At 37.3% G+C, this 25,850-nt stretch overlaps 2 protein-coding genes across 3 annotated transcripts; one reads left to right on the top strand and one right to left on the bottom strand.

Moving 5' to 3' along the window:
- The first annotated feature begins 974 nt into the window (after positions 1 to 974).
- Positions 975 to 3,703, top strand: LOC110803973 (uncharacterized). Its single transcript, XM_022009522.2, has 2 exons — positions 975 to 1,178; positions 2,789 to 3,703. The coding sequence occupies exon 2, from the start codon at positions 2,809 to 2,811 to the stop codon at positions 3,220 to 3,222; it is 414 nt and encodes a 137-aa protein (XP_021865214.1). The 5' UTR covers positions 975 to 1,178; positions 2,789 to 2,808; the 3' UTR covers positions 3,223 to 3,703.
- A 1,149-nt stretch (positions 3,704 to 4,852) lies between these two features.
- Positions 4,853 to 25,676, bottom strand: LOC110803961 (serine/threonine-protein phosphatase BSL1). 2 transcript variants are annotated; one of them, XM_022009511.2, is made up of 21 exons: positions 25,273 to 25,676; positions 25,112 to 25,172; positions 24,943 to 25,021; positions 24,695 to 24,774; positions 24,459 to 24,553; positions 21,643 to 21,742; positions 19,028 to 19,097; positions 17,039 to 17,140; positions 15,332 to 15,413; positions 15,070 to 15,240; positions 11,601 to 11,787; positions 11,316 to 11,517; positions 11,079 to 11,243; positions 10,737 to 10,975; positions 9,652 to 9,736; positions 9,459 to 9,557; positions 8,986 to 9,185; positions 8,833 to 8,908; positions 5,719 to 5,854; positions 5,495 to 5,634; positions 4,853 to 5,412 (listed from the first exon to the last, which is right to left on the bottom strand). In XM_022009511.2, the coding sequence occupies exons 1-21, from the start codon at positions 25,475 to 25,477 to the stop codon at positions 5,329 to 5,331; spliced, it is 2,658 nt and encodes an 885-aa protein (XP_021865203.2). In that variant the 5' UTR covers positions 25,478 to 25,676; the 3' UTR covers positions 4,853 to 5,328. The 2 variants fall into 2 exon arrangements, with proteins under 2 accessions (XP_021865203.2, XP_056686798.1); XM_056830820.1 differs by lacking the exons at positions 25,112 to 25,172; positions 25,273 to 25,676 and having other exon boundaries at positions 24,695 to 24,784; positions 24,943 to 25,000.
- Between the last annotated feature and the right edge of the window lie 174 nt (positions 25,677 to 25,850).

Genomic DNA, 25,850 nt, shown 5'->3' with positions numbered 1-25,850 from the left:
TACAATTAAAACAATTACTATTCTGCATCTTAAAGCACATATCGTACTCCACCGCTTCTAGCTTAACGCGAGCAGTGATTTTCGATGTTTTCGCATCTTTCCAAGTAGAGCCTTTCGCAATATGCGCACGAATTGTTCTGATTGACGAGTTGATGATAAACCCTAAACCTGTATGAATCCAAATCTCCTTCCCTATTATTGAAACCCTAAAAAAATTCTCATCCATGGATGAGAATCAAGAACCTAGAAAACTCTAGGAAAAACCCAAATAAATTGGGAACAACCCAAGAATAAATAGGGAACAAATCAACGGAAAAAACAAAACAAGACAATACATAAAGAGAAAACAATGAAAAAACAAGAATAAGGGTCGGAAATAGTCTAATTTCTGAAGAAATTAGACTATTTCCGGCCTAAACGGCAAAGAAAACTGAAACCCTAAAAGATGAGAGAGAAGAGAGAAAAAGGGGAGAGAGAGAGAGGAGCGCGCGACTGTCCACCTTAGGTTAACATTGAGAATTTTCTTTAAAATAAATGACACGGAGTATATCATTATACATCCATCATAGGTCGTGACCACCAATGAATATTAAAAATCTTTAAATGCACGATGTCACGTGTCTCCCTCCCTTTGTATCTCTATTTTTGTTTTCTCTAAAAAAAAAAAAAAAAAAAAAAAAAAAAAAAACCATTTTCCTCTCATGATTACTCCGTATATTTTTATTAATCATTATGTTTTTTCATTCTTATATTAGTTTGACATTCTAATTTAAATTGAATAAATTTTAATCAACCTTTATATTCATTATTAACTGTTATTTCAATATTTTTGTATTTTATTGATGCCGTCTTTTAGTACCCAAAAAATCATGACCATTTTTTATGCCAAGCACTCGTGCCTCCTGCAATGCATGGGCTAAAAAGTACGGAGTAAAAACTACAGAGTAGTTGAAGGTAAATACGGAGTACAAAAATAAAAATAAAAAATGAAAAGATTTTCAAAGTTTTACGTGGTCAGTCATCACTCTCTCTCACACTCTGAGTCTCTGTATCTACTCGCCGCCGGCGAGAGAAGTCCCAAACCTCCTCCACCGCTTCAAGACCAGCATCTGACTCCCTTCCCACTGGACACCCTACCATCGCCGCGCCCACTCGCCCTCCACCTCTCTCGAATTCAAGTAATCTACTTTTCAAAATCGAATTTAAAATAATCTATTCCTCTTTTGCTTGTTGATGCTTCATATTCATCATTATTCCACCATTTTTGAGCTTGTTAATTGCTCTAATTTGTTGGTATTCTTATTCAATTTATCAAGTTCCGGTCTTTATGAATCATGATTTGGAGTTTGTTGGTGTTGTGTATAATTGATGATTGTTGTACACACTACAAAATTAGGGTTTCAAATTCGAGGGAAATCGAATTAATTGTGCATTTCTGATTTGTCAATTGGAATTGATATTGTTATTGGCATTGTATTGTATTGTATGCCAATTGAGAATCGAAGTATATAAAAATTTGGTAAATTTTAAAGGACTTGACCTTGACTTAAATTTTTTGGTAACTTGGGAATTGTTTCATTGTAACTGTTTGCCAATAAAATGACAGAATTGGATTGTTTAATCTAATTCAAATTGTGACTTACTTTCAAAAGGAAAGTTCATAGGTTGAGTGTCTGCAAATCCCCCTCCCCCCTACATGGAGTTATAATATTAGGGTATTTTGTCTGAAGGTATAGTTGCAGAGAGTTTGGGGGTTTGGAAGGGAGCTGGTATGGCTTATGGGTGTTTGACGGAGGTCAAGAGGAGAGATTGATAAGAGTTTTGGAGTACCATTTGTGCGTTTGTTGTTAGAGACCCTCAGTGGCAAACCCTCAGTACCATTTAAGGGTGGTGTGTCATTGCCGTCCACTGACAATTAAAAAAATAACCCTCCATGTAGAATTTGATAAACTATGTGGAATCATCTTTTATGTTGAAAAGTACGATCAGAAGGTGGAAAGGAGGAAAAGGAAATAGATTTTTGAGAAATTAAGAGTTTCTTGTTTGAATTTAGGTTGCTTCGAGTTTAAAGATAATGCAAATATATATATTGAAAGTTTAGTGACTGTAACGGCAACAATGGTAACATTTATAATACAGAATACTTGGGAATAATTACAAATTGCATATTGCTTAAAGCGGAAGGATACTTGAGAAAAATGACGAGGAATGTGGTATGTTGTGGAACAAACTACGGCCATTCTTACTGTCATAATATTTTGATTTTCTTAGCTTCTATTCAATTCTCTTTCTTTAGAGTTTCCATTCCATATCTGGTCTAGTCACCTTCTTTTCACAATTTGTGACTTGGTGTTGCTCAATAACTCAAAATTTGTCCGTCCCTTTTTGGCTTTCAGTTGCTACTAGTGTTCAAATTTTAATCAAGCAATTGAAGGACTTGTGAATCTAGTAAATTTCTTGGTTCTTTTTGTGGCCTAGCATTGAGGTGAATTTGACAATTCGTGATAGAGGAGAAGGTGGGGTGGGGGATGAGGAGAAAATATGGTTAGTCCCGGTGATTGGGAGATAGTGGCGATGCTGATGGTTGAGCTGGTGGTCAACAAGAGCATTAGAGAATTATAGGCAGGGAAGATACTACTCAATAGAGGTTATGATTGAGAAGGGAGTAATTAAAAGTGGTATATATAGGAACAAAAACTTACATTTAGTTATTTTTGGAATTTGTTTTGTCGGAATGGCTATTAAAGTAAAAAAAATCTAAACATATTGTTTTGTTTATGTGGGTCAGATAGGGAACTCATTGTTGTGATGGTGTTCTTAAAGGACATTACACCAGCTGCATCAAATAATATAGACACTAGATTCATACTTTTGGACACAGGAAAGATATCTGCAGAAGGCCAAAACAAGACATGTTTGGCACTTGTGGCAGATGAGACTGCTGCAGTTCATTTTCAGCTCTGGGGACAGGAATGTGATACTTTCCAGACAGGTGATATCATGCACCTCTCCAATGGCATATTTTCTTACCAGCGTAAAAATCTTGTGTTAAGGGCAGGCAAGAGAGGGAAGATTGAGAAGACCGGTGAATTTACATTGTCATATGTCGAAATGCCAAATATGAGTGAAATTAATTGGGTTCTTGATCCTAATAACCGAAACAAGTATATTCAGGGAACTATAATTTCTAATTACTCACGCATCTTTCCTCCGGTTCGTTAGCTTTGGTGTCCTTTTGTTAAGAGTTTGTTGTATAGTTTTCCATCTCAAGCCGTATTGCCTCTGTTACTTTGTGAAACATTCCTACTGCAAGAGTGGCATGACAGTGACTGTTCAGAACAGCTATTGGAAAACTTTGTTTCTGTCACTTGTGTGGGCTACAAATATATTATATAACGAGCTACCGTTACTTCTAGATAGACAGATGAGTCGTGTCAATTTTGTGTCTGGTACCTCGATCAGCTGTTTTTAGGAGTATTTATCATTGTACATATCTGCTATCGATGACATTTTGTGGAATGTTTTATTACTCCAGCATTGTTTATTCTTCGATGGTAAAAATTGTGTTTGCTTGATGTGAAATGGCAAGTGGTAACATCACTTATTTGGCACCAAAAGTTGTTTGTAAATATTGTTATTGCAAATTGTCATGCAATGCAATTCATGATTATACTCCTCAAGAGTCTACTACTAATTTCGTTGATTATGCAATTTTTTGTGAAGTTGAAATTTTCAAGAGTCACGAAAGCCTAAAATTTTACACAATCTTCCATCCAAAAGAATAAATTTCACGATATTTTCACTGACATTTCAATTTGATTGTCAACATTCTGTTATACCAGAAATATGTATTGTATATTTGTATCACTCTGCACATTGAACTCAACTTCATACGGAGTAATATTAAGTAAAATATGGGGATTTTTATTCGATGCCATGTTCCGTTAATAACGCCATAATTTATTACGTTAAAGTACGATTCTACCCTTTAAATTCAAATTCACCCCCCCTCCTTCATGAGCCTTCTCCTTCTCTGCTCTCTCCCTTCCTCCTACCGGCTATAAACATCTCCGCCGCCCTCAACGCCGCCCCATCTCCGATCCTTACCTGGCGCACGAAATTTGCATATGTTCCATGGACCTGGCGCACGGAATTTGCGCCAGTTCCATGGACCTGGCGCACAGATTTTGCGCCAGGTTCATAGAACTGGCGCAAATTTCGTGCGCCAGGTACATGTGAACGGTGCAAATCTTGTGCGCCAGAAATGAATAAAAAAAAAAAAAACACCATTTTTACCTCCTCCATTGAAGCTTACGAGCTTTCCGGGAGCGATTTTTCGGGACAACTTCCTCGACTATAAACACCGCCGCAACTCTCATACGGATTATGAAGATACTAACGTTTTCCAGAATTTCAGTTTTCCGGCGAATTATGAAGAAACAGGTATGAATATCAGTTTTACGGCGAATTATAAAAGGGGTAAAAAAATTCTCGCCGGAATTTCATTTTTCCGGCGATTTTCCGGCAGCCAGATTGGTGGGGGGGGGGGATGAGAGAGATGTGAGGTGAGAAGGGTAAAAAAGATGAAAGGGAGGGGTAAAAAATATGAGGGTAGTTCTATACTTTCGCTATAAATAGTAGGGCGATTTTAACGTGGGCGGGCGTCGAATAGCGATACACTAAAAATATTCAACGCAACTTTTTAAATCTCTTTTTCCCTAAAAGATTAGAAGTCCCTTGCAAGTTACAGGTTGAGGGAATCGGGAATCCCACCTGATTCTTGCAAGGGGTGAGAATCGAACCTTCCAGACAAGAACGGAAAGAGAGCCTCTAACAATTAGGATATGCAAAATGAAATAAATGCAAGGCATATATAACAAGCCCCATACTTAGTAATGGTATATATTCATATGGTACAAAAAACAGATTCAATCCCACACATCAATTTGCAAATAATACACTTTTAATTAATAAATTAATTACATGTAAATTTGATTTCATTTTACAATAAACAAACGCTCAAATAGAAAGCTTCTCTCAACTGCTGATGCATCTCCTTATGGCCTGGCTTTACACTACAATTCTACAAAAACAGAGAATCTATGGCTTAATGCATAAACTAACAAAAATGGAACTAACTCTTCAACAATACTGAAGCTACATGTACAGAGGATGAGGTTTATACTATCTAAAAACCTTAAATTAAAATGAGGCTTACAGCACAACACTGTAAGGTATATCACGAAGACTTGGTAATATGATGTTTTGGCGACTAAAGACTCTCGGTGTTAAGAGGGCACATAATGCTGGTGAATCATACAATCAACTTCAGATATAAGCAAGTGAATTACGGTCATGATCAGGCTGAGGCCGACCTCTAGTTGGAGTTGGCGGTCTTTGGATGTTGAGTTCCTAATCATCCAAGAAGCAATGTCAGTACAAAGCAAAGAGAATTGAGAAGAGAGAAAACTCCCAAGGGTTTTGTGGACTATACCTGCATCCACGTATCATCCATGGCACGTTCTGGAGAAGTCTCCGGTGATTGCATTGGAGGTGGCAAGGGATGAATCAATTTTGGGACCACTACCAAACCACGTCCAATAACCAATATTGCCCCAGCATTGTTGGCAGTCCCTGGAGCAACTCATAATCAGGAAAAAAGCTGAAACAGGATAATTTTGAAAACGTTTATAAAAGATGGTTGATAATTGTAGTTACCACAATAGTTCGTAGCAGAGAAGAGTGTGATCAACTGCCCTTGAGCAAATCGCTCAAAACCATCCATCACGCACTCATGGGCCCTAATAATGAGCTGCAGTTTGTTCTTTTTGCAAAACTCCGTGACTCGGTCAGGCTGTAAATGAACCAATTTGTTTTAGTAACAAATAAAATAAGAAAACTTTTCCATCTGTTGAAAGAGAAGAGAAGCATACAAACATCATAAAGGCTTGGAAGTCAGATATTACACAATCCACTCCACAGTGAAATAGAAAATGTATCCCATATCTAAGCTCAATGTGAAATTCACCCCCCCCCCCCCCCCCCCCCCCCAACCAACTTTTGATGGCTAAAACTTGTTTCAAGTTGTGTGGTCACACCATAATTTTTTTGAGAGTATTTTTTTTAATAGAAAAATATGTTCTATTGACACTTACTCGACCAAAGTACACAAGGTGTCGTCACAACGTAACAAAAATAATGCAACTACAGATTAGCCCAAATCATTCATATCCCCCACATAGAACAATATGAACCTAGCCTAAAAAGAAACTAACTAGGTGACTTCATCCTACAACAGATCACCACAAATTCGTCAACTTCTCTCTAGTTAGGTCCTCCACAAACTAACCATTGCTGCATTTCACCAAAGCAAATTCTGCTTTCTCCCCCACTGAACTTCTCAAAAGGTTTCTGCAACTGCTCCAGTATATTCGAAGGACTCACCCAAACCTCGTCATACACCACAAATCAACATTTTGAATATTTGACCAACCAGCTACTAGTTCCCAATAAATCAAATGAATTATAATATTCAATATAGCAGAAGTACATAATTAAGTCTGACAATAACTCTTTTTTTACAACCTCCGCCTGGAATTAATAGTCACGCATACTATTTTAATGTCTTCAATTTAGTGTTGTTAAACACAAGAAGTACATCATCGAGTAGTTGCAAAGCAAGTGAGAGAACAAAAGGGAGGTTCGAATATCACTCTCTACAAGGCAAGAGGTATGTGTATGATCGATCACATGTTGTTTATGATAAGACTTACCAATATGCCATTTCTATAAAGGGTGCTCTTGTAAATTCAGGCATGTACTTGTACACCTCACCGTAAAGATGCATTAATCATATTGCTTTGTACAAAACAGAATATGCCAACCATCCCTGACATATAACTCATCAATCTCTTCATCATATCTACGATCTCCCCCCCCCCCCCCCTATTCACCCACTACAATCAAAACCACCATCGTCAACTCAACTTTTCCTCAATACCTGATAGCCTAAGACCCTTCTCTATCCCAGATTTCCATTGATGTACTACCTCCGCTCCATTTTGTTCTTTACGCTTTCCACCTTAGTCCGGTTCCTTTTTGTTATTTACAGTTTTACTTTATTCCATTTTTGGCAGTGACTTTTACCCTTTTACCCTACACAATAGGGCACACTTCTTCCCACATGCTTATTTTTGCCACTTGCAAGTTGCAACCCCAGTTTTTCTCTCTCTTTCTTATTTTCTTAATTCTTGTGCAAATAATAAGCGTCAAGAACACTAAGGAAAGGGGTTAGTAAACTAGTAATTTACAAAAACATTCACCTTGTTTACCTAATAAATTTCAAAGGCTATAAAAGATAAAAGTGTCTCATAATTTTATTTCTAAACAGAACAAAACATTTAGATCCCTTATTCTCTCTTTTTAAGACAGGACTGATTACTGGTTACTTGATAAATTTTCTAAAAAGAAAACTGAGTAAAGTAAAAACTACTGTAGTAAATTTATGTAAACACATCTTAAGTAAAGAATGTAATCACCAGCAAAACCTCATCATTCTGGTCCCATTTTCTTCTGAGAATTTCACTCTGAAGACACTTTGCTCGGAAAATAAGATGGTGATATTCGTCAATTGCACATTGGAGAATAAAAATAAAGAACCAGCTCCAACGATAAGTTAAAAGGGATATCATGATCATAAGTTGTCAAAGCAATTTGCCACTTCCCACCCTCCAAATTATCAGCTATATTAGCCCTACATGTAGAGCCAAATTTGTTCAAAGATGTATTATGCGACTCTGGAACTTTGACTGATGAAAGAAGAAGACTGGGACAACAAAGGAAAATAGAGAAGAACTCAACGAGCCAACTTTTTTTCTTTTTTTGTGGGGGGGTCACATAAGAAAAAATAAAATAGATATCAGCAGGTTGTGCTGCTACCACTTAGGGGACAACCACAGAGAATGAATAAGATGGACTATATTTATCCTACACAAGAGTGACAAGACCTACGATCAAATCGTGTCTACAACCCTAGCCTATGTGGCTCTCTATCTCTCTACACCAAAAAGGAAAAAAAATAGAGATTGTCGTAGTGTACCAACACAAACGAAAACCTTAGGTTTGCTAAAGATTTCTCATTGGTGTAAACAAGATGGATTCCACTAAAGTATCTAATGACAGCGAAGACACCATGTAGCTAGTAGCACATAACTTGACTCCAGCACTTCAAGTATTGCAGATACTCAAAAAAAGAAAAGGAGTCCTCGGAGAGTAATTGTGTATCTATACTTGGTCTATATCTAGTATTTTAAAAGTCAAACCACTAGCGCCATGTGTCCGGTGTCCTTTCCCCTTTGATCTTCCATATTCTTTCCTTTTTACATTATTTTTTTTCCAAATTCCAAACAATATTGTAATATCCATAATCTATATCTATATCTAGTATTTAAAAACACAAATCACTGCACCATGTGTCCCCTCCAGCCCTTTGATTTTTCCATTTTTTTTCCTTTTAAATTTTTTAATTTTTACAAAAAATATATCGACTTCATGACTTGTCAATAATTCAACAAATGCATATGATGTTATTTCTTTCAAATTCCCCCTTACTTGATACAAGTAGTTTTATGACTTATGAGTATATTTCAATGTGCACCCCTTCTTCCTTCTTAAACTCTTCATTTTTCCCATAAAATAGGCATATGATAATGAGACAATATTTTTCCGCATGTGCATCGCACGGGCCAAAAAGCTAGTTTAATGGCAAAATTATGTTTTAAACATGACGACACGACAGTCAATTATGTGAAATGTAGCTTGCATAATACATACCCCAAATGTAACTAAACCGGGACCTCTAGCATTTGGTCTCAGACCTTCTATACTATCATTTTCCGTGGGATCAGACCTGCATAAAAGAATCTTGTGAGGCATTGGCAAAAAACAGCAGGAAAAAAAATAGAGATAATGCGTCAAACTGTATACCACAACAAATCCATTAGAACTATAGATCCGGCATCCATTGTTATGGGCCTCTCAAGTTTTTCTATTTGCTCCACCGCTTGAATTGATCTACCAATGCCGCCATGCATACAGATAATTTTCTTCTCAATAAGGGCAGCGAGTGGAAGATAGTTGAAGAGTTGATTGAACCGTGTCCATGCCCATATCCCATCATTCTCTCCCTGTCATTATTTGCAATGTTAGAACAAATCTAAAATACTATGGTAGAGCGTTTTCCGTCCCAAAATAAGTTACAGTTACACATTTTCGGGACTTGTTAAAATTTGCCTCTGTTAAAATTGTATAGTATGCCAAACAATCAATAGTTGAAGGAACATATTTGAGAATGGTTAATTAACATCACAATTTTGAAGAAGAATGTGGAACCTTTATAGGACATCCAAAATATTAATGCAGAACTTTATTTTGGTCAGATAGAATAAAATCAACCCTACCATTCTCTCAATGCATTCAAGACGAAACCCAAAGAGTGCATTGATGTCAGCAGCTTCATGATTCCCACGTATCAAGTGAACACTTTCGGGATATTCAATCTTCAAATAAATCATTATTGCAAATTCGTTAGTCCGTAGTGCACAACAAGATTTTGAAAATAAACCAAGCTAGCAAGAGAAGTGGAGAGCATGCCTTCAGAGCAAGAAGTAACGTAATAGTCTCTAAGCTATGCTGCCCTCGATCAACATAATCACCTAAGAACAGATAGTCAATATACCTGGAACAGAAAAACATCAATCTATTAACTGCCTTGTCAAAAATTTGATGCAACTACAAAAGGTTAACTTAAAAGTAAAAGTCAGGTTCACAGGATCAGTTCTATTCGAAGTAGATATTGAAAATTGTCCCTTGAAAGTGAAATGTAAAAAGGGAGAGGTGTACGAACCTATGAGGCAAACCATCCATTATTCATCTATGAGGATAGTACATATCTTATTCTTGAATTCAAACAAATCACTAAAGAGCTTTATCTACCACAACCTCAACATTGTCCTCAAATCACGCCAAAACAAAGAACGCTCCACATTTCTCTTTCAAGCTCGTATTATCTAAAGCAGCAATAACGTAGACCAACTATACTCAATAATCATGTACCACATTACCAATTAGCTCACAATGGATTCAAACATTAAAAGAAACATGAAATTCAAAGGCTAAAGATCAATAACTTAAAGGACATATCTTTTAGCAAATTCTTTCAAATTGTATGGTTGAGCTCGCACTTTCCAACCTTAAGGTTGAGAACACAATTCTCACCTTCACCAACTTCAAGGCTGGGTGGACGCCCAGTTTAAAGCAGAAGCTCATAGGGCTGGTCCTCTTGGGTCAGTAAAATAACCACACAAATAACCACTCAACGAGAAACAAAGGCAAAAAGCACCTTGATCAACATTTTTGGTATTAATACAAGAATACAGATCTCAGAAGTCAATGATTTTAGTTTTGTATAACCTCTAGTCCTCTACTATTCTCCTTCCTATAAGATGCATTGCAAATCAACACTAGAACAGTTAAGTTCATCAACTGTCATGCATAATCCAGCAACTACTTTGTATAAATTCAGACATGATTCAAACAAAAAGGAAACATGCTCAAATTTGCATTGGACAGGGAAGAAATGCTCGTTTATATCAAAATTCCTCACTTCAGTTTTACTAGGTTAAAATTACTCGAAATTAACTGTAACTTCTAATCAAAAGAAAAAACCTTTAACTTACGTAATGTCACCAGCAGTTGAAGGAAATCCATATTCATCAAACAACCGCATCAAATCTCCAAACTGTCCATGGAGGTCACCAAACACTTTGATTGGAGCTTTTAACTGAAGAACACTTGGCTCATGCATAAAGATCTGTTCTGCAGCATGGCAAATCTCACCGACTTCGTAAGAATCTAAGAAAAATTTTCTATTCACTGGAGGCTTCCAGTTACGTGGTCTGAGCAAATTAGAGATGACCTGCCAAAAATAGAAGAGCAATGAAAAAGAGAATCATGAATGACATATTTGTTCTTGTCCTTGATAAAGAAAATAAGAAAAATTATCTGTTGGTCAAACCTACTTTCTTATGCAAACCCTGAGGAGACTTGGACCTCGTGAATTTTTTGCCAAGAGTTGATTGGTCAGCAACAGGTATCATTCTCCTGCTCTCGTTTTCAAACTGATCAAGTGATAATTGCCGCACCATTCCACCTAAGTTCCCTACAGTTTCTTTCGCGACTACAACCTGTGCCAACCATAAGTTCAATACTGGAAAACCAAAAGGGCAATCAAAACACAGTGAAGTAAAAGTACATACTGCTCTGGGATGGAGGCGAACATCACCATCAGTATCACTACCATCTGAAAGAGTATCTGTGATAGGTGAGCTGCCTTGCGACAGAGGTGATTCGTCCGGGGGAGATGAAGATGCAGCCTGAGCAGCTTGCCAGACCGTTCTAACTGCTTCAACTTCAGCAGCAGAAGCCTCCACAAGTTTATCTACAGATTTCTTTTCCATGCTGGAAACAGAAAATTCGAAGTTCAAGAACATTGAGCAAGAATCCAACACAAACACTATTAAAGACAAGCTAGCAACTTTTACCTCACACCACCAGGTAGGTTTTTTTCATGTCTTCCATCAGTTACAGGTGTAGCGGAGGGCATAGTCAAACTAAGATTAATTCGTGGATCAGTTAAGCTCGAGGCTCTCTCAGATGCCAGTGGTAGGGAATTATCATCAGACTGTGACACCGTATTCTCTGCAACCAGGAAGTCATCTAACAATACATCTGCATGAAAATTGATATTATTCCACACCATGCTCATATAATCACCCTCGAGCCGAAATAAAAGCAGTATGCAATACAGAATGGTCCTCCATTCCAAAATAGGAGCCTACTTAACTATCTTTACTTACTCAACATTTCTCACTTAAAATATAATTGCACTATCACTTATCAGTTTTTATACCAACAAAATAACACAAATCAGTTTTGAAAACAATAAATAACTGATATCTCCTTAATCTACGTACGTCAGTTAAACAGAAACTCATTTTAAAAGGAACTAACTTTCAGTGAAAAGGTCAAAAAAGGCAGTAGGAATTAAATAACTGCAAATTCTCAGATAAGAAAGGTGTGTACAACAAAGCCACCAAACTAACCCCATTTATTCTGGTAATAATGATCCGATATCCCAAGTAAAGTCACCCCTCAGCGTAAAGGTAACTCATAAAATCATCGATATCATGTGAAAATCACTCATTCACTCATCTAACCCTTGAACGGCTGATTAAACCAAAGTCGTGCACTTACAATAAAGCCATTGGATTTTCAACTAGCCATTCACTAAATAGCCATTTTATAACACTGGTAAACTAACACTGCGACATCCGTCATAGACCATTTATTCATCAACCATGATAATCCGTAAAAACTTAAAACTCATACTTCAGGTCATTATAAATGTTTAGAACCTTGATTTCTTCATATATAATATAACAAGATAAGGTGCTGAATAAAGAATATTTTCAAGTATACTTTATACATCTTAAAACTTGAATTGCGATGATGAAGTAGAGTCTTTTTTAATTTGTCAATTCAAGTGGTGAAGTGCATGACACCTGTAAGACGCCACTTCCACAACTGTGAATGTTGCTGCAGTTAAGACTGCAAGTACAATATTTTTGTACGTGAGGACTGAGGAATTGTAAAGACCGTCCAAAAGAAAATAAGGCGCGAGAAGATGAGGAGAAAAGAAAGGTGTGAACCCATAATTCAATCTAAGAGACAAAATTTGTAGCAACGCAGCTCTCAGCCAAAACATATGGAAACTTCGTTCTTCGTGTGAAACTCTGCTGAAGTCAGGCAGCATTTAAATTAGGGCATATCATTCTAAAACCGTTACATTATCTGTATAAAGTTGAAATGTTTAATATCGTCGGACCCATTTGTAGAACTCCTGGCAACAGTTAGTGTTACCTGAATTAACAATTCCATAGAAGGATAACAAAAGAAGAGAAGTGGAGTAAGGAGTCTTCAAAAAACAGTAAACACCCTGCCACCTTGTCCCTACCCGTCCACAACACCACGAGCCCCCACTCACATTTACCCTGTCATTGACAAGCAGCAAACCTTCCCCTCCCTTAAAACAATTCCTAGTTTCCTACCCTCTTTTCTATAGAACATCATGTGCTCTTGGAGCCCGAAGCCTTAATGCCCTTGTTTACTCCTTCAACCCCAATTCATGTCATCCTCAGTCTCCATTGACTTCGTTTAGATACCCATTATTCCAGTGTTCCATTCCCCCGCACCTGAGCGTCCACCTCAAAACGAACATGCCAAAACAACGTAGTTGGTTCACTCTTAATATCGTCCTCAACTACATCAACTCATTTTCCATGCAAATCTTACCACTGTGAACTGTCATTCCTCGTTACCACAAATCTCTTTTCGCATACGCCTCACTGATACACTCACCTTAGTTTTTTTTTCTTGAAATCCCAAAGTGGCAACATATTATTTGTATAATACAACGGGTCTAATATAAATCCTATAAAATACTTCACTCTTAAAAGGAAAATTATGACCGCATAATTCTCCCACAGCTCCAGTCAATTTTACACCAACAAGCGTTATTATCTTGAACAAATCTATCTATACAACAAGTCAACAACCCCTGTATGATAAATCCCTCTCATTCAGTGTTACCACACTATGGTCCTTATCTTTGTTGGTACTAAATCCATACTCCATACATGTGGTTTACTTATGCTTAACCTATTACTTTGAGATTCTAACTCTTGTCTTTGTACCTCGCGAACTTAGAATTGGTACCTTGGTACCCTGCTTTAGTATATAAAACACAGTACCTCATATTCGAAAGCCCTCATTAACTCATTCGTGACAGTTAAAACAAGAAAGGGGCCAAGAACAAATCGCTGACGTATCTTTTTTATATAACTCATTAACATGTAATAGAAAATAATTTGAAAGACACCCACCCATATAGAAAAGGAAAGCTAAGGACAAAATAACCTCATGCCTTCATACCATGACAAAGAGATTAATCTGCAGAAAATATCAAGTCCACTTAGACCCAAAATTTTGACTCCAGCCAAGGCAGCTATGCAAACCTAAAAAAATGAACTTGAAAGCTTGCAAGAGGAAGTTTAACCCTACAAATTCTGTTGGTTTTCTAATTTCCAAGCGCACCTTAAAGAGGTTGTGAGATCTTTGGGGAAAAGCAAGGGAAATATAATAAAAATAGGAGCAGGATGTGTTTGCTTCTACAACCCACTCAAAAACTCCAACCAGATTAATAATAACAGGGATATCAAATTCTAATCACCATCAGTGAGCAAAAGGCTATTTATTCTGCACTGTTGGACCTTTCTTCTTACTCGCGTCATTTGAAACAAAGAATAGGTACATGTTCCCCCAACCTGCTTACAGCAGAATAATTGTCCCCATTGCATGATGTTGTTTCAACTTTTGTGGATTCATCTTCTCTTTTAGACATGACACAAAAGGAGTGATATGACAAAAGGCAGCCAATACATCTGCTTCCAAATTCGTGCAGTTACTCAAATTTGTTCTCTTCGCAATTTACTGAAAAAAAGGCCTTAAAAGGTACTGGAGCAGTAATCTTAACCTATAAAGTTTGAAGTCATGGATGTTTTACCCTTTTATCAAAAAAATATTATCAAGCAACCAGGTCCTTCCTCTTCATCCATTTGTTACCAAGGGAAAAATCATCCAGAACTTAAGGTGCCAGCCTACTAGGTTAAATTAATTCACGAGTAAGCATAAAATTTTCTTTAGCAAGCAAATTTTCACATAGATCAAGAGACCATGACATCTCACGTCTAGTTCATAAGGACCGAGAAATTCTGCACAAAGCCAGTTGCTCAATATTTTCCAATGAAACAACATTATCTCAAGCAATTCATTATTTAACTAGAAATTTCAGCATATCAAAAATCACTTAAAGATAAGCATCTGCATTTGATGATTAAAGAACATTATAGTAAGCATGTGTACATCAACTTTTTCAATGAAATTCATCTTTACCTCCTCTAAGACCACCGTACATGTATATACGAACACCAACAGATGCAGAAGCATGTCGACAACGACGCATCAACTCCAAGGAAGGATCATTTTCTGTTTGTCCCTTGTTAGCCTTTGAAGTAGTTACCAGCCCACTCCTATCCAACCATACTCCAGCAGCAGTGTCCAAAACTTGTATAAATCAAGCAAGCAGATAACACCCATTTATTATTCACAGTCCGTTTCACACATATAAATAGATAAACACAAGTCCCGGCGTTACCTGCAACAGCTGCTTCACCTTCAATGGCTCGTCCTCCCCTAAGAGCACCACCCGTAACATGCAATCTAGCACCTACAAAGACCTAAGAAGCAACAATTTTAGGTACAAACATGTCTTGGTAAACTCTGAACTACTTGGAACTAATGTAACAACTCAGAGTTTCGCGAATTAAGACTTAAGGTTTGGAGTTGGAGGAGTGGGAAATGAAGGAAGGGAATTTTATTTTCAAAAGGCACAAGGTCACCTGAAGAAGATCATGCCTAACGAATGTGAGGTGCCCAAAAGCAGCTTTCATGCAAAAATTCTTATAAATTAGTTTTACATTACTCCCCAGTCAAAAAACACTTTTGTGAAACATAGTAATAAATAATACCAATATTATTGACACTACTACATCACGATGATTCCATAAAATACAGTAGAGCATAAAATTTTGCTAATGTAGCTACCAACAAGTCAAGAGCATAAATAGGGTACGAAACCCCAAAAAAAAAAAACACACAAACGAAACCCCAAAAAAAAAAAACACAAAATTCATTAAAATAGATCAAAATGCAGCACCATATAGAAGGAGAAATGTAGATCCCTTCTTTCAACCATCCAAGCCACAATCAAATGTCAAAAATGATGGAGAGATAAAGAGAGAGAGAGAGAGAGAGGGAGTTGTAGCTCATATAAAAAAAATGAAAGGAAGGAGAGCATAAACCTAGGAACAGAAGATGAAAGTAAAAGATGAACTTACTCCGCAAATCAAAATCTTTAATTTGACTTCTCAAATTACAATCCCCATCAAGAAGTTTGGCTTTGCCCTAAAATTTTCTTTTCTTTTATATGTGAAGGTTTCCATTGCCACTCTATCTCATATAATTCAAGGTAGGTTAGGTAACTAATATTTCCTCCGCCTTTTTTTTACTTGCACCATTTTCCTTTTATGGAAGTCGCAAAATAGTTGCACTATTTCCTTTGATGGTATGTTTTCACATGCTTTTTGATGCGCTCACAAACTAAAACCCACTTTACCCTTACTCACATTTGACATTTACCATTGTTAAGTAACATTTTCCCTCTCTTTTGTTTGTTATCATATGGGCAATTTTGATCTTTACAATTCTTCTTAATCTTTGTGCCCAACCCAAATGGTGCAAGTTAAAAAAAAAATAGCAGAGGAAGTATAAGGTTACATACTTACTTTCCTCCCTTCTTCTCTTTAACTTCATAATCATAACCAATTGTTGATGAGGCAGCTGTGCAGCGCCTCAAGCTTTACTTGAGGCAGCCGGATGCATTGAGATCATTTTCTCACTAGTACACCAGGGGCGAACCAAGTTGGAAACTCACCTAATAACTCTCATTTCCCCTTGTTATGGTGGGAATAGAATGAGTATAAAGTTGGTATTTACTAAGGTCAGCCTCATTAATATCTCCCCTCCTTTTCATTCACCCTCCTTTATGGACAATTTTGTTTTGTTATGCAACTCCCATCTAATTACCAAGTACGAAACCCCCCTCCCCCCCAAGCCCCAAGTAACGGGGAAAAGGGAGTAGATAAACTCTATTCCAAATTCCACATTATTCCCAAACCCATGGAAAAATGGAATATATGTTATTTTGATATTTTTTAATCCCACCCTCCAAATCCCATGAACCATACACCTTACAACTTGCTGAACAAACAGCTTTCATAAACTGCTATACCACAAAACTTACCGCAGCATGTTGATACCTTGGAGAAGGAGAAACACCCGGCGCAAGAGTCCACTCCCATTGACCATTTCTATGCATAAGCAGCCCATAAGCATCTGCAAGGGGCTGTAGATGCACAAACTCAATCAATAACATATGTTTGCTATTAAGCAAGCCTTTTAAAATCTATTCATAAGAATTATAAGAAATTGGAAACAGAATAAAAGTAGCTTTACATAACCAATGTGTAACAAAGTGCCAAATGAATGTACATGAATTCCATGCCTACAAAATCATTACAACATGAGGTAAAACTGAATTTGATCAACCAATGACTGTTGAATTTGAGGGAGAACTGGAAATTATCATTGCCATTTTGCCTGACGGTACAGAAGTTATGCACAGTGCACGAACCTTGATAAGGCAGCTACACTAAATCATTTCTCATAGTCCTCAATTGCATTACAAAGCCAGCTCATTCACAGGATCCTCCTAGAATATTGAACATGAATTAGATTATATTTGTCTTCTTTATTCTTAAGATAGCCCTTACTTTGTAACTAGTGTAATGACGGGCACATGATTGCTTTGTCATTCTTCAGTTAGTATAAATGCTGTACAAGTGTACAAAGCCTCTGGCATACTCAATGAGAAATTATCAAATCTTCTTCTTACACCCTCCCCAGTCCCCCCCCCCCCTCTCCCCCAATGAGAAATGAGCAAATGATTTGCATGCCTTTACTTGGTGTTGCACTACTGCAGATGTGGTGGCCCTTTGCTGTCTGGAGAAGTTCCCGCTTTTGAGAACCCATCATACATCTCCCTCCCCCCTGCCTCTCTCTCTCCCTCTCCCCAAACCCCCAACCCACCCCCCTCAATGAGAAATTATCAATCTTCTTCTTACACCCTCCCCAGTCCCCCCCTCTCCCCCAATGAGAAATGAGCAAATGATTTGCATGCCTTTACTTGGTGTTGCACTACTGCAGATGTGGTGGCCCTTTGCTGTCTGGAGAAGTTCCCGCTTTTGAGAACCCATCATACATCTCCATCCCCCCTGCCTCTCTCTCTCCCTCGCCCCAAACCCCCAACCCACCCACCCACCCCCCTCCTGCCTCCTCCCTCCCCCCTATCTCTCTGAAGTTCATAACTAATCCTGTTGCATCAATTACTTTATATCAGTTATTACTTAATGATCCATTTACTTTTGCATCTGTATGGTTTATATGAAGGCTTTTTACCACACAATTGTCATCCTTGGAAAAACCCAGTGCACAATATGATAAAACGAGGAGTTAATTGAAGGATGTATGAAAGGTTTCTCAAAAGCGGAAACTTCTCCGGACAGGAAAGGGACACCACATCCGCAGCACCAAGTAAAGACATGCAAGTCATTTGCTTGAGGCTGAGTGTTCGGCAAAAATGCTTGTGATTATTCATTAAAAAACTTGGTTGAGGAATGATGTTTTAACAGTGGCCAGCGATATGGGGAGCATCCAATATAAAGAAAAGAAGAATGAAGCTAGGAACAATGAGTACACCTCATTGTTCTCATTGCACCAGTGTAGAATGTAGATGCTTTGGCAAGCTTTTATGATCCAAGGATGTATTGCACCCGGGTTGATGCCTCAGCAAGCTTTGATATGTATAAAGGATGCATTTACATACTCGTTATACTTCTACCACTAAACAGAAGGCATACACTCACTAGAAAAGAGTTCAATATTGATCCCATTTGTCTTAGCTGCCACATCATCCACAAAAAGAAGCAATTATGGTATATATCGGAAGAAAAACTAGACCTACAAACTTTATGTGGATGTGATTGTAACAGATAAGACAAAAAATCAAAATGTGAGATATTCGTAAACTCTTTATAAAGCAAGGCATGAATAGAACATAAATACAAAGGGAAAAGGAGACAGAATGAATCAGGGGAGTTCAGGAATATCATCACTGTGCAAGTGGTAAGGAAGTAGTCGAGAGTACAACTACCCAAAAACAGAAGCAACATACCGCGCCAGTTGAGTCTCTTCCACCACATAGCAAAAACATGCCATCTGATCGAGCACTTGCAGTTGCATACCTACACATTGTGCAAACATATTGTCAAATATATTTAGTTAGGTTTTCTGCATAAAAGAATGAGTAAACAAGCAGCGCGGCAGAAAATATAAAGTCAAGAATGAAAGGGAAAACATGCACCAGATTCAAAAACATCTAGACAAGCAACTGTTAATGGAACCCAATGACAAGCCATTGGTGACTGAACATAACAAGCAAGCTTTTCACAACATGTTAACAGAGATTTTCGTTCCTACTTCTTTCCCAACTTTTACCAAATATTATTTTCTGAGAAAAGATATAACAAAGCAGAAGATTTCCCATCTCAAGGACCAGCAGAGCAGTTGATACAAAAACTTGAAAACCAAATTTCATTAAAAAAAATTGAAAATTAAAGTAATCCAAGTAAACTTAAAATACTCCCTGTCACAGAAACATTTATACCTAACACAAATTAAATGGCACAGAGTTTAGGAGTTTTTAAGTGTCATTATATGCATCACTTTATGAAAAAGTGGGTGTACCAAGAGAAAGTTCGCTATTTTTTTATCTTAGAAGGGAGAAGTATATTTTTTTTTCTTCTTTTGACGTGAGAGAAAGGGACCATTTCTTTATGAAGATATAATATAAAAAATCTGTGGGTCCAATACTCCAATCCTTAAATGTAAAGTGTGTCAACTAATTTGAGAGAGTCTTAAAAGGAAAGTGTGTAAACCTTTTTTGGCCAGAGGGAGAAACAAAAAGGAAAACAACAAATGCAAAAATGAGGTTATCAATGTATGATCCTGTAATAATTTCATCTTCGTCCTGCATATGCACCCACGGCCGCCGCCACCCAACCAAATCACACCAACCAGAACCACCACTATCAAAGCCACGTCAAAAAGCAGATCTGAATTCCAGAAGAGGTTAATTGATGCAAACACAAATACTCAGCCATTGTCAACTTAGATACGATCTATGATTCTTCATCCATGGAAGAAACCATGGTAAAACAAATACGCTGAGGGGAAAACTGATAATCTCCCACAATCTATTCCTCCCTCAAGGAAAGACAAAGGAGGCAAATAAGGGCTGAAAATAAAATTGAAACAGGAGCCACTGCGGACAAATTTCAAAGCTTTAGATGATCAAGGAAATTGATGCACAGATCGTAGGATAGATGACAAGAATTTATGGAATTAGCTAAGAGTAGTTTAAGAAATCTGCAAATTTGTTGAGTTTAAGTCTAATAAGATGCAAAATGGAAAACCTAGAAAGGCAGTGGACGGTTCTAGGTTCGCCTCTTTCTCCTCCTCATATGAGAGAGGTTCAATTCATATCAGTTTTTAATGTGTGCTCAAATTTGTTCAATTTTTAATGTGTACTCTGAAAAGGATGGAAAAACAGCTTCTCCCACTATTACTAATTTCCCCCGAATGTTCCACAGTAATTTCCAGAATAAAAGGCCCACTATTCCACGCAATGGCTCCCAGCGTAATATTTTATCTACTACTGGTCTCCACTTGATGCCAACTGCTTATGCTTTAACTGAATTGAATGAGCGTTCATCAGCGATGAGTTTTATGGAGGAATCTAAAAGCCTCATCAATAATTTCTACAGTCAATAAGCACTAGAAATGTACATGAACTGTAGATCATTTCTCTGTGAGAAAAAAAATTCTTCTGGAGATTTTCATATTGCTGATGGAAAACAGGGACCATGATGCTTGTAACTAACCAAATTTGTAGTGTCATTGACCTTTAGCAGCAATTGAGGATCAGTCAACAAAGCTACATAAAAAATCACGGTGGTGACCTATGTGGCTTTGTTGAGAAGCAAAAGTTTCAATTCGAGCAAGAATGTCAAAGGAAAACGTAGAATGTTTGAGGGTGTAGCCTCCCCTCGGCCCTCGGCACGTATTTCTGAGCAATAGTTGTTGTTCCTTAATTTTATAGATAAATTGCTTCATGAAAGTTTGAATTCAAGGGCATGAATATATTGTCTTTTACCCTCGGGTGACACACTAACACCCATTTGGAGTCTTTCAATATTTGTCATTATATATAAAAAAAATAAAAGAGAGAGGAGATAACAAAACCTTATTATGTCTAGCATTCTTCCAGTGTTATGTAAAAAAATTGTTATGCTTTATAGTATTTATTTTTCATTGTAGTAAATATCCTGGATCCCCCACGTACAGTTAATCATAGAAAAGCTGAAGACAGCGGGAACACTAATTAAAAAGAAAATATTAACCCAAGCAGTGCCCATGGAAAACATTAAAATAGCTGCAAAACAAACCATAATTAAGGCAATTCAAATACAGTAAAGCGAGTTTCTCACAAACTACAAGCATCGCCCTTTGACCTTTCAAGCACCCAAGACAATGGGTATGGATTTCAGTATGTAGGAACCAGTCCACAAAATAGAGACAGAAGGTCAGCTAACAAATTCTTTTTCACTATCACATCATTAAAATAAATTCAACTCCTTGATTACAAAGTCATGTAACAAGCCTTTAATATCAACTACTAGAAGCAGATAAATATTAACACTAAAACTAGCATAAACAGAATAAACTCACATTCTAGCAGACGGTCTATCACCTTCAGGATTAAGCCGCTGCCAAACATATGGCTTTTGAGCAGTATCCAAAACCCAAGAATCTGACAGAACCCTTTTCCCTGAAGAGAGAAATAAATGTTACTACATGGATGATATTATTATTGGCAATAGCACACCCACAAACTATACACTAGATAAGCAGGATCGCACACAAGGGGTCAGCACATTTAGCAAGCAGGAAATCACGAGGTTATACGACCAAAATGGAGATGGCTTCTGACACATGAAACCCTATCTGAAATAATATAACTATCGATTTGCTAGTGACCCGTTAATATTAGCAGGAATTTCACATTTCATGGAACAAGAGTCAGAAGAGTAAATACATGGTTAGCTGGCTGTATGTTATTATACAAACAAAGAGAAATTATTATAAGGGTCTCAGAAGAAAACACCAGCAGATTACGACAACAAAAGTTAACAAGTGAAAATGGAATGGAATTAAAAGTCCACCATTCAGCTACATAATGACCATAGAGTAACAGATTCAGAACTTGCCGTTCCACGAGAAGAATACATCTTTGCCACGCCATCCTTTACGTAATGGTACTCACCACGTAAAACATTTTTCCCGTAATATCCTTTCTTTCTCAAGATTGGCCAAGAAAAATAGAGGGGAAAAACAACCATCACGACAAAAACATTTACACACCAAAAAAAGAAAAAGAACATGACGAGGGTATTCAAGTTGGGTATTGTATATGGGTTGTGTCAATTATTAATAAAGGGATGGGGGCATCCATGTGAAATTAATTTTAATTCACCACATACATAACTCAATCAAATTATGATAGGTTTGATCATATTATGTTGAAGTAATACTTCTTAAACTAGAAAATTGCAAATGCAATGTAAGAAATTCATTAATGTGAATTTTACGCCACGCTGGCCGCAATCCGTTCCATTCATTTGTTACAAGCCACTTCGGTGACATCACAACCATTACCGCAGCTACGTCTGCAATGACTGCAATTTTTTTCCATGGAAAATGGTAATAAAGGGAGCACTCAAACTGTTTGGAAAATGAGAAAATTGAAGTGACGATAAAGGTAAAGGTAAAGGAGGGTTAAGGAAAATGGTGGTGGAGACTTTTTCCCTTAAGATGGAGCATTGTTTTACTGCGACCAAGGAAGTGAAAGAGATGCTCAACTCTAACTTACTTTACCCCCTAACAAAATATCACCACGAAAGCACAAGCAATAGTCCAAAATCAGCCTTCATATTGAACAATCTTTAGTTCATTACTAGTTTTAAAGTCTAAGATAAAATCCTCACAAGCGATAACTCACATGACATGGTCAACTTCGTTCCCTGCACCGTCAATCCATAGCCTTCAACCAATAAACCATGCCACCACAAATAATCTTAATGGCCAAACCCTCCAAGCCTAGTAAACTACTATTCTCTTCATTCTTTTTTGTTCTTCATACTTCCCTATTTCATCAAATACCTCCTATTCACAATGTGGTTTTTCCCCCTTACAAAGTAGCCCAAGTGGGCCCCCTTCCCCTTCCACCTTGGTTTGAAGTACGAAGAAAAAAAAAGATCAACCATTACACACCACAAACCTTGACTGTTGACATAACAACACATCGACCACTTTCCCCGGTAGGCATGGAAAGTCCACAGCACTAATGAGAAATGAGAAGCATAACATGGTATCATATATTCCAATACTATTCTTCTTCCATATACTAAATACACGTTTCTTCAAAATCAAGATGTATTAAGGACACCATTTCACTCCTTTATTGCAAATTCCCAGTAGTTGTGTGAATAAATGACAAAAAATAACTGTGCACTACTCGTGGGTAAGCGATATAAATTTTCGAACGAACAAAGAAACAAATAAACCTCCAACTACATTACAAAGGGAAGGTTTACCCTGATATATCCCAAAACAAGAATCCCACAAAACTCAAAAGGCCTTTTGAAGATGGCATTTTAGTATTTTACTTTTTATGTCCTTCCATTAATATGTGAAAGAGAAGGGTGATATGACAATTAGAGACATAAACTATAACTCCATCCATTCTATTCTATTCTATGCATTCACTTAACTACATTTTCTTGCTCCATATCATTTGTCATTTTAAAATACCGCAAACATTACTGGTTCCTTTAAAATAATAAAAATAAAAACAATACGTTCATCTCCAATAGAGTTAAGTTTAATTGGGTTTTTTTACTTTTGGACTAAAAAGAATTGCTTTATGCTCATCTCAATTAGTTGAATCTGCTTTATGCACTTCTTGCACATTGTACAATGTAGTGTAGGAGAGTTGTTGCTTGCAGGATTAAGCACGTAAATCGAAAAAAAACTCACAATAAGCCGATTGTAAGGTTCAAAGAAAATCTCAATATAGTAGGGTAATATTGTTGTTTTAACCAAAAACATTGCTATATTACTTGTCAAATTTTATTTCAAGTCCTTAATGTGTGGAATAACCTTTACAATAAACCGATTAAGGAATAAAGAGTGTATTACAAAATATAATCAATAGTATCCACCAAATCACAAGTACCTTTTTTTTCTTCTAGCAAAAGTAGCAAACTAGCAACCACAATTGAATTTTGTGTTACTAGTTTCATTTCCATAAATATAATTTCTTAGTTCAAGAATACTGCATCACTATAACAACTGAACATAAAATGAAGAGCAACAATGCAGTTCCTTCAAAGTCTTTACTTGGTCTTGTAGGCTTGTAGCAATAACAATATTCCTCACATCGAAAGTTGAATGCATAGACGAAAACATAAGATAAAAGAACTAACCATCATTGCCACTGACGGTAACGAGGTATCTTTGTGCAACTAGGTCCATTACATGGCCATATCTAGGGCCAGGTCCTTGACCTTGGACGACTACTCTGCAAACACATAGTTAAAGAAAGAAGATAAATGCACTACTAACTTACTAAGTAGAAAAGACACTTAAATATCCACAAAATGAAAGCTCGTGTCATCATATACTTCAAAACAAGTAAATTGATGCCAAAGAATCCACTCACCTATGCCATTTGTACTTGTCGTTGGTCAAATCAAGCACATATAGATCATCTGTGGAATGCCCGGCAGGTCCTATGCCACCCTACCCTCCACTCCAAAGCACAACACCCACATCAATAAATAACACTACCAAGTACCAATTCATTCATTCATCCTCGGCAAACAATACTAAAAAAGTTCTAAATTCAAATAAAAACAACAAATAAATCCACAAATGGACAAGAATTAAAATGTCTTACAATACACTCACCTGAAACACAACCATAGTTCCAACGGCAGCAGCCGCGTGAGCCGCCCTTGGAGAAGGCGGGTCACCTGCCGGTCTAATCCTGTTGTTCACAATTTCCAACCACAATCAGAAATTCAGAAATGCCAAAGCAAGAAATTGAGAAATTGACAAGTAAGGAAGAGAAAGACACCTGGTCCATTTCTTAGTGAGAACATCATAAGAATGAACAGAATTCGTAACCCCAGCCAACCCTAATCACACAAAAAAACCGAATCAAATCAATCAATCAACCCAACAATTCAAAATCTAACACAGAAATGAAAAATCAATCAAGAAAGGTCGGAAAGTAACTGATGCCAGGAGCAGAAGAAGAAGCGCCGCCTTCAATAGCGGTGGCTCCACCGAATAGAATAAGACGAGGGCCCTGAGATTTGTTGGCGGCGACGGCGGTAAGGGTGTGACCACAGCGGGGACCAGGCGCATCTTCGTCAGAATCCCAAAACGACTCCAATTGGGTGTACGAAGGAGCAGGCTGTAGCCATGGCTTCGACGCCATTGAAGAATGAGCAGAAGAAGAGGAGAATTGGAAAACCCTAGGAGAGAGAAAGGATTTGAATCAGTTGATCATGGCGCTGGTTTGGTGGTGCTAGAGCCTAGAGGTGGTGGGTTCCTCGGTAACTCTGCATTTCTTTTTCTTTTTTCTTTTTTCTTTTTTGTTAAAGGATCAGATATTGCGGGGGTTTTGTTTTTTTTAAAATTTAAAATTTAAAATTAATTTAATTTTATTGTTGAAAGAGGAGAGAAGTGTGACAGGGTGGCAAATGAGTCAAACGTTAAGGAAGGATTATTGTAGTTGAGAGTTGTCACGACTCACTAGTACTACTGTCATTTTGCTGAGCAAAAACAAGTGGGGCCAGACTGGAAATATT

Source organism: Spinacia oleracea, chromosome 6 (genome assembly GCF_020520425.1).
Source record: "Spinacia oleracea cultivar Varoflay chromosome 6, BTI_SOV_V1, whole genome shotgun sequence".
In the NCBI taxonomy this organism is placed as follows: Eukaryota; Viridiplantae; Streptophyta; class Magnoliopsida; order Caryophyllales; family Amaranthaceae; genus Spinacia; species Spinacia oleracea.
The sequence above is the reverse complement of the archived record's forward strand: the minus strand, read 5'-3'. Positions and strand labels throughout refer to the sequence as shown.

Coding starts and splice junctions, on each gene's coding strand:
- LOC110803961 (XM_022009511.2), bottom strand. CDS start 25,477: ATGGCGTCGAAGCCATGGCTACAGCCTGCTCCTTCGTACACCCAATTG. Junction 9,737..10,736: donor TCAACTGCTGGTGACATTAC/GTAAGTTAAAGG, acceptor TTTCTGTTCCAG/GTATATTGACTATCTGTTCT. Junction 5,855..8,832: donor CCGGTTTAGTTACATTTGGG/GTATGTATTATG, acceptor GTTCATTTACAG/CCTGACCGAGTCACGGAGTT.
- LOC110803973 (XM_022009522.2), top strand. CDS start 2,809: ATGGTGTTCTTAAAGGACATTACACCAGCTGCATCAAATAATATAGAC.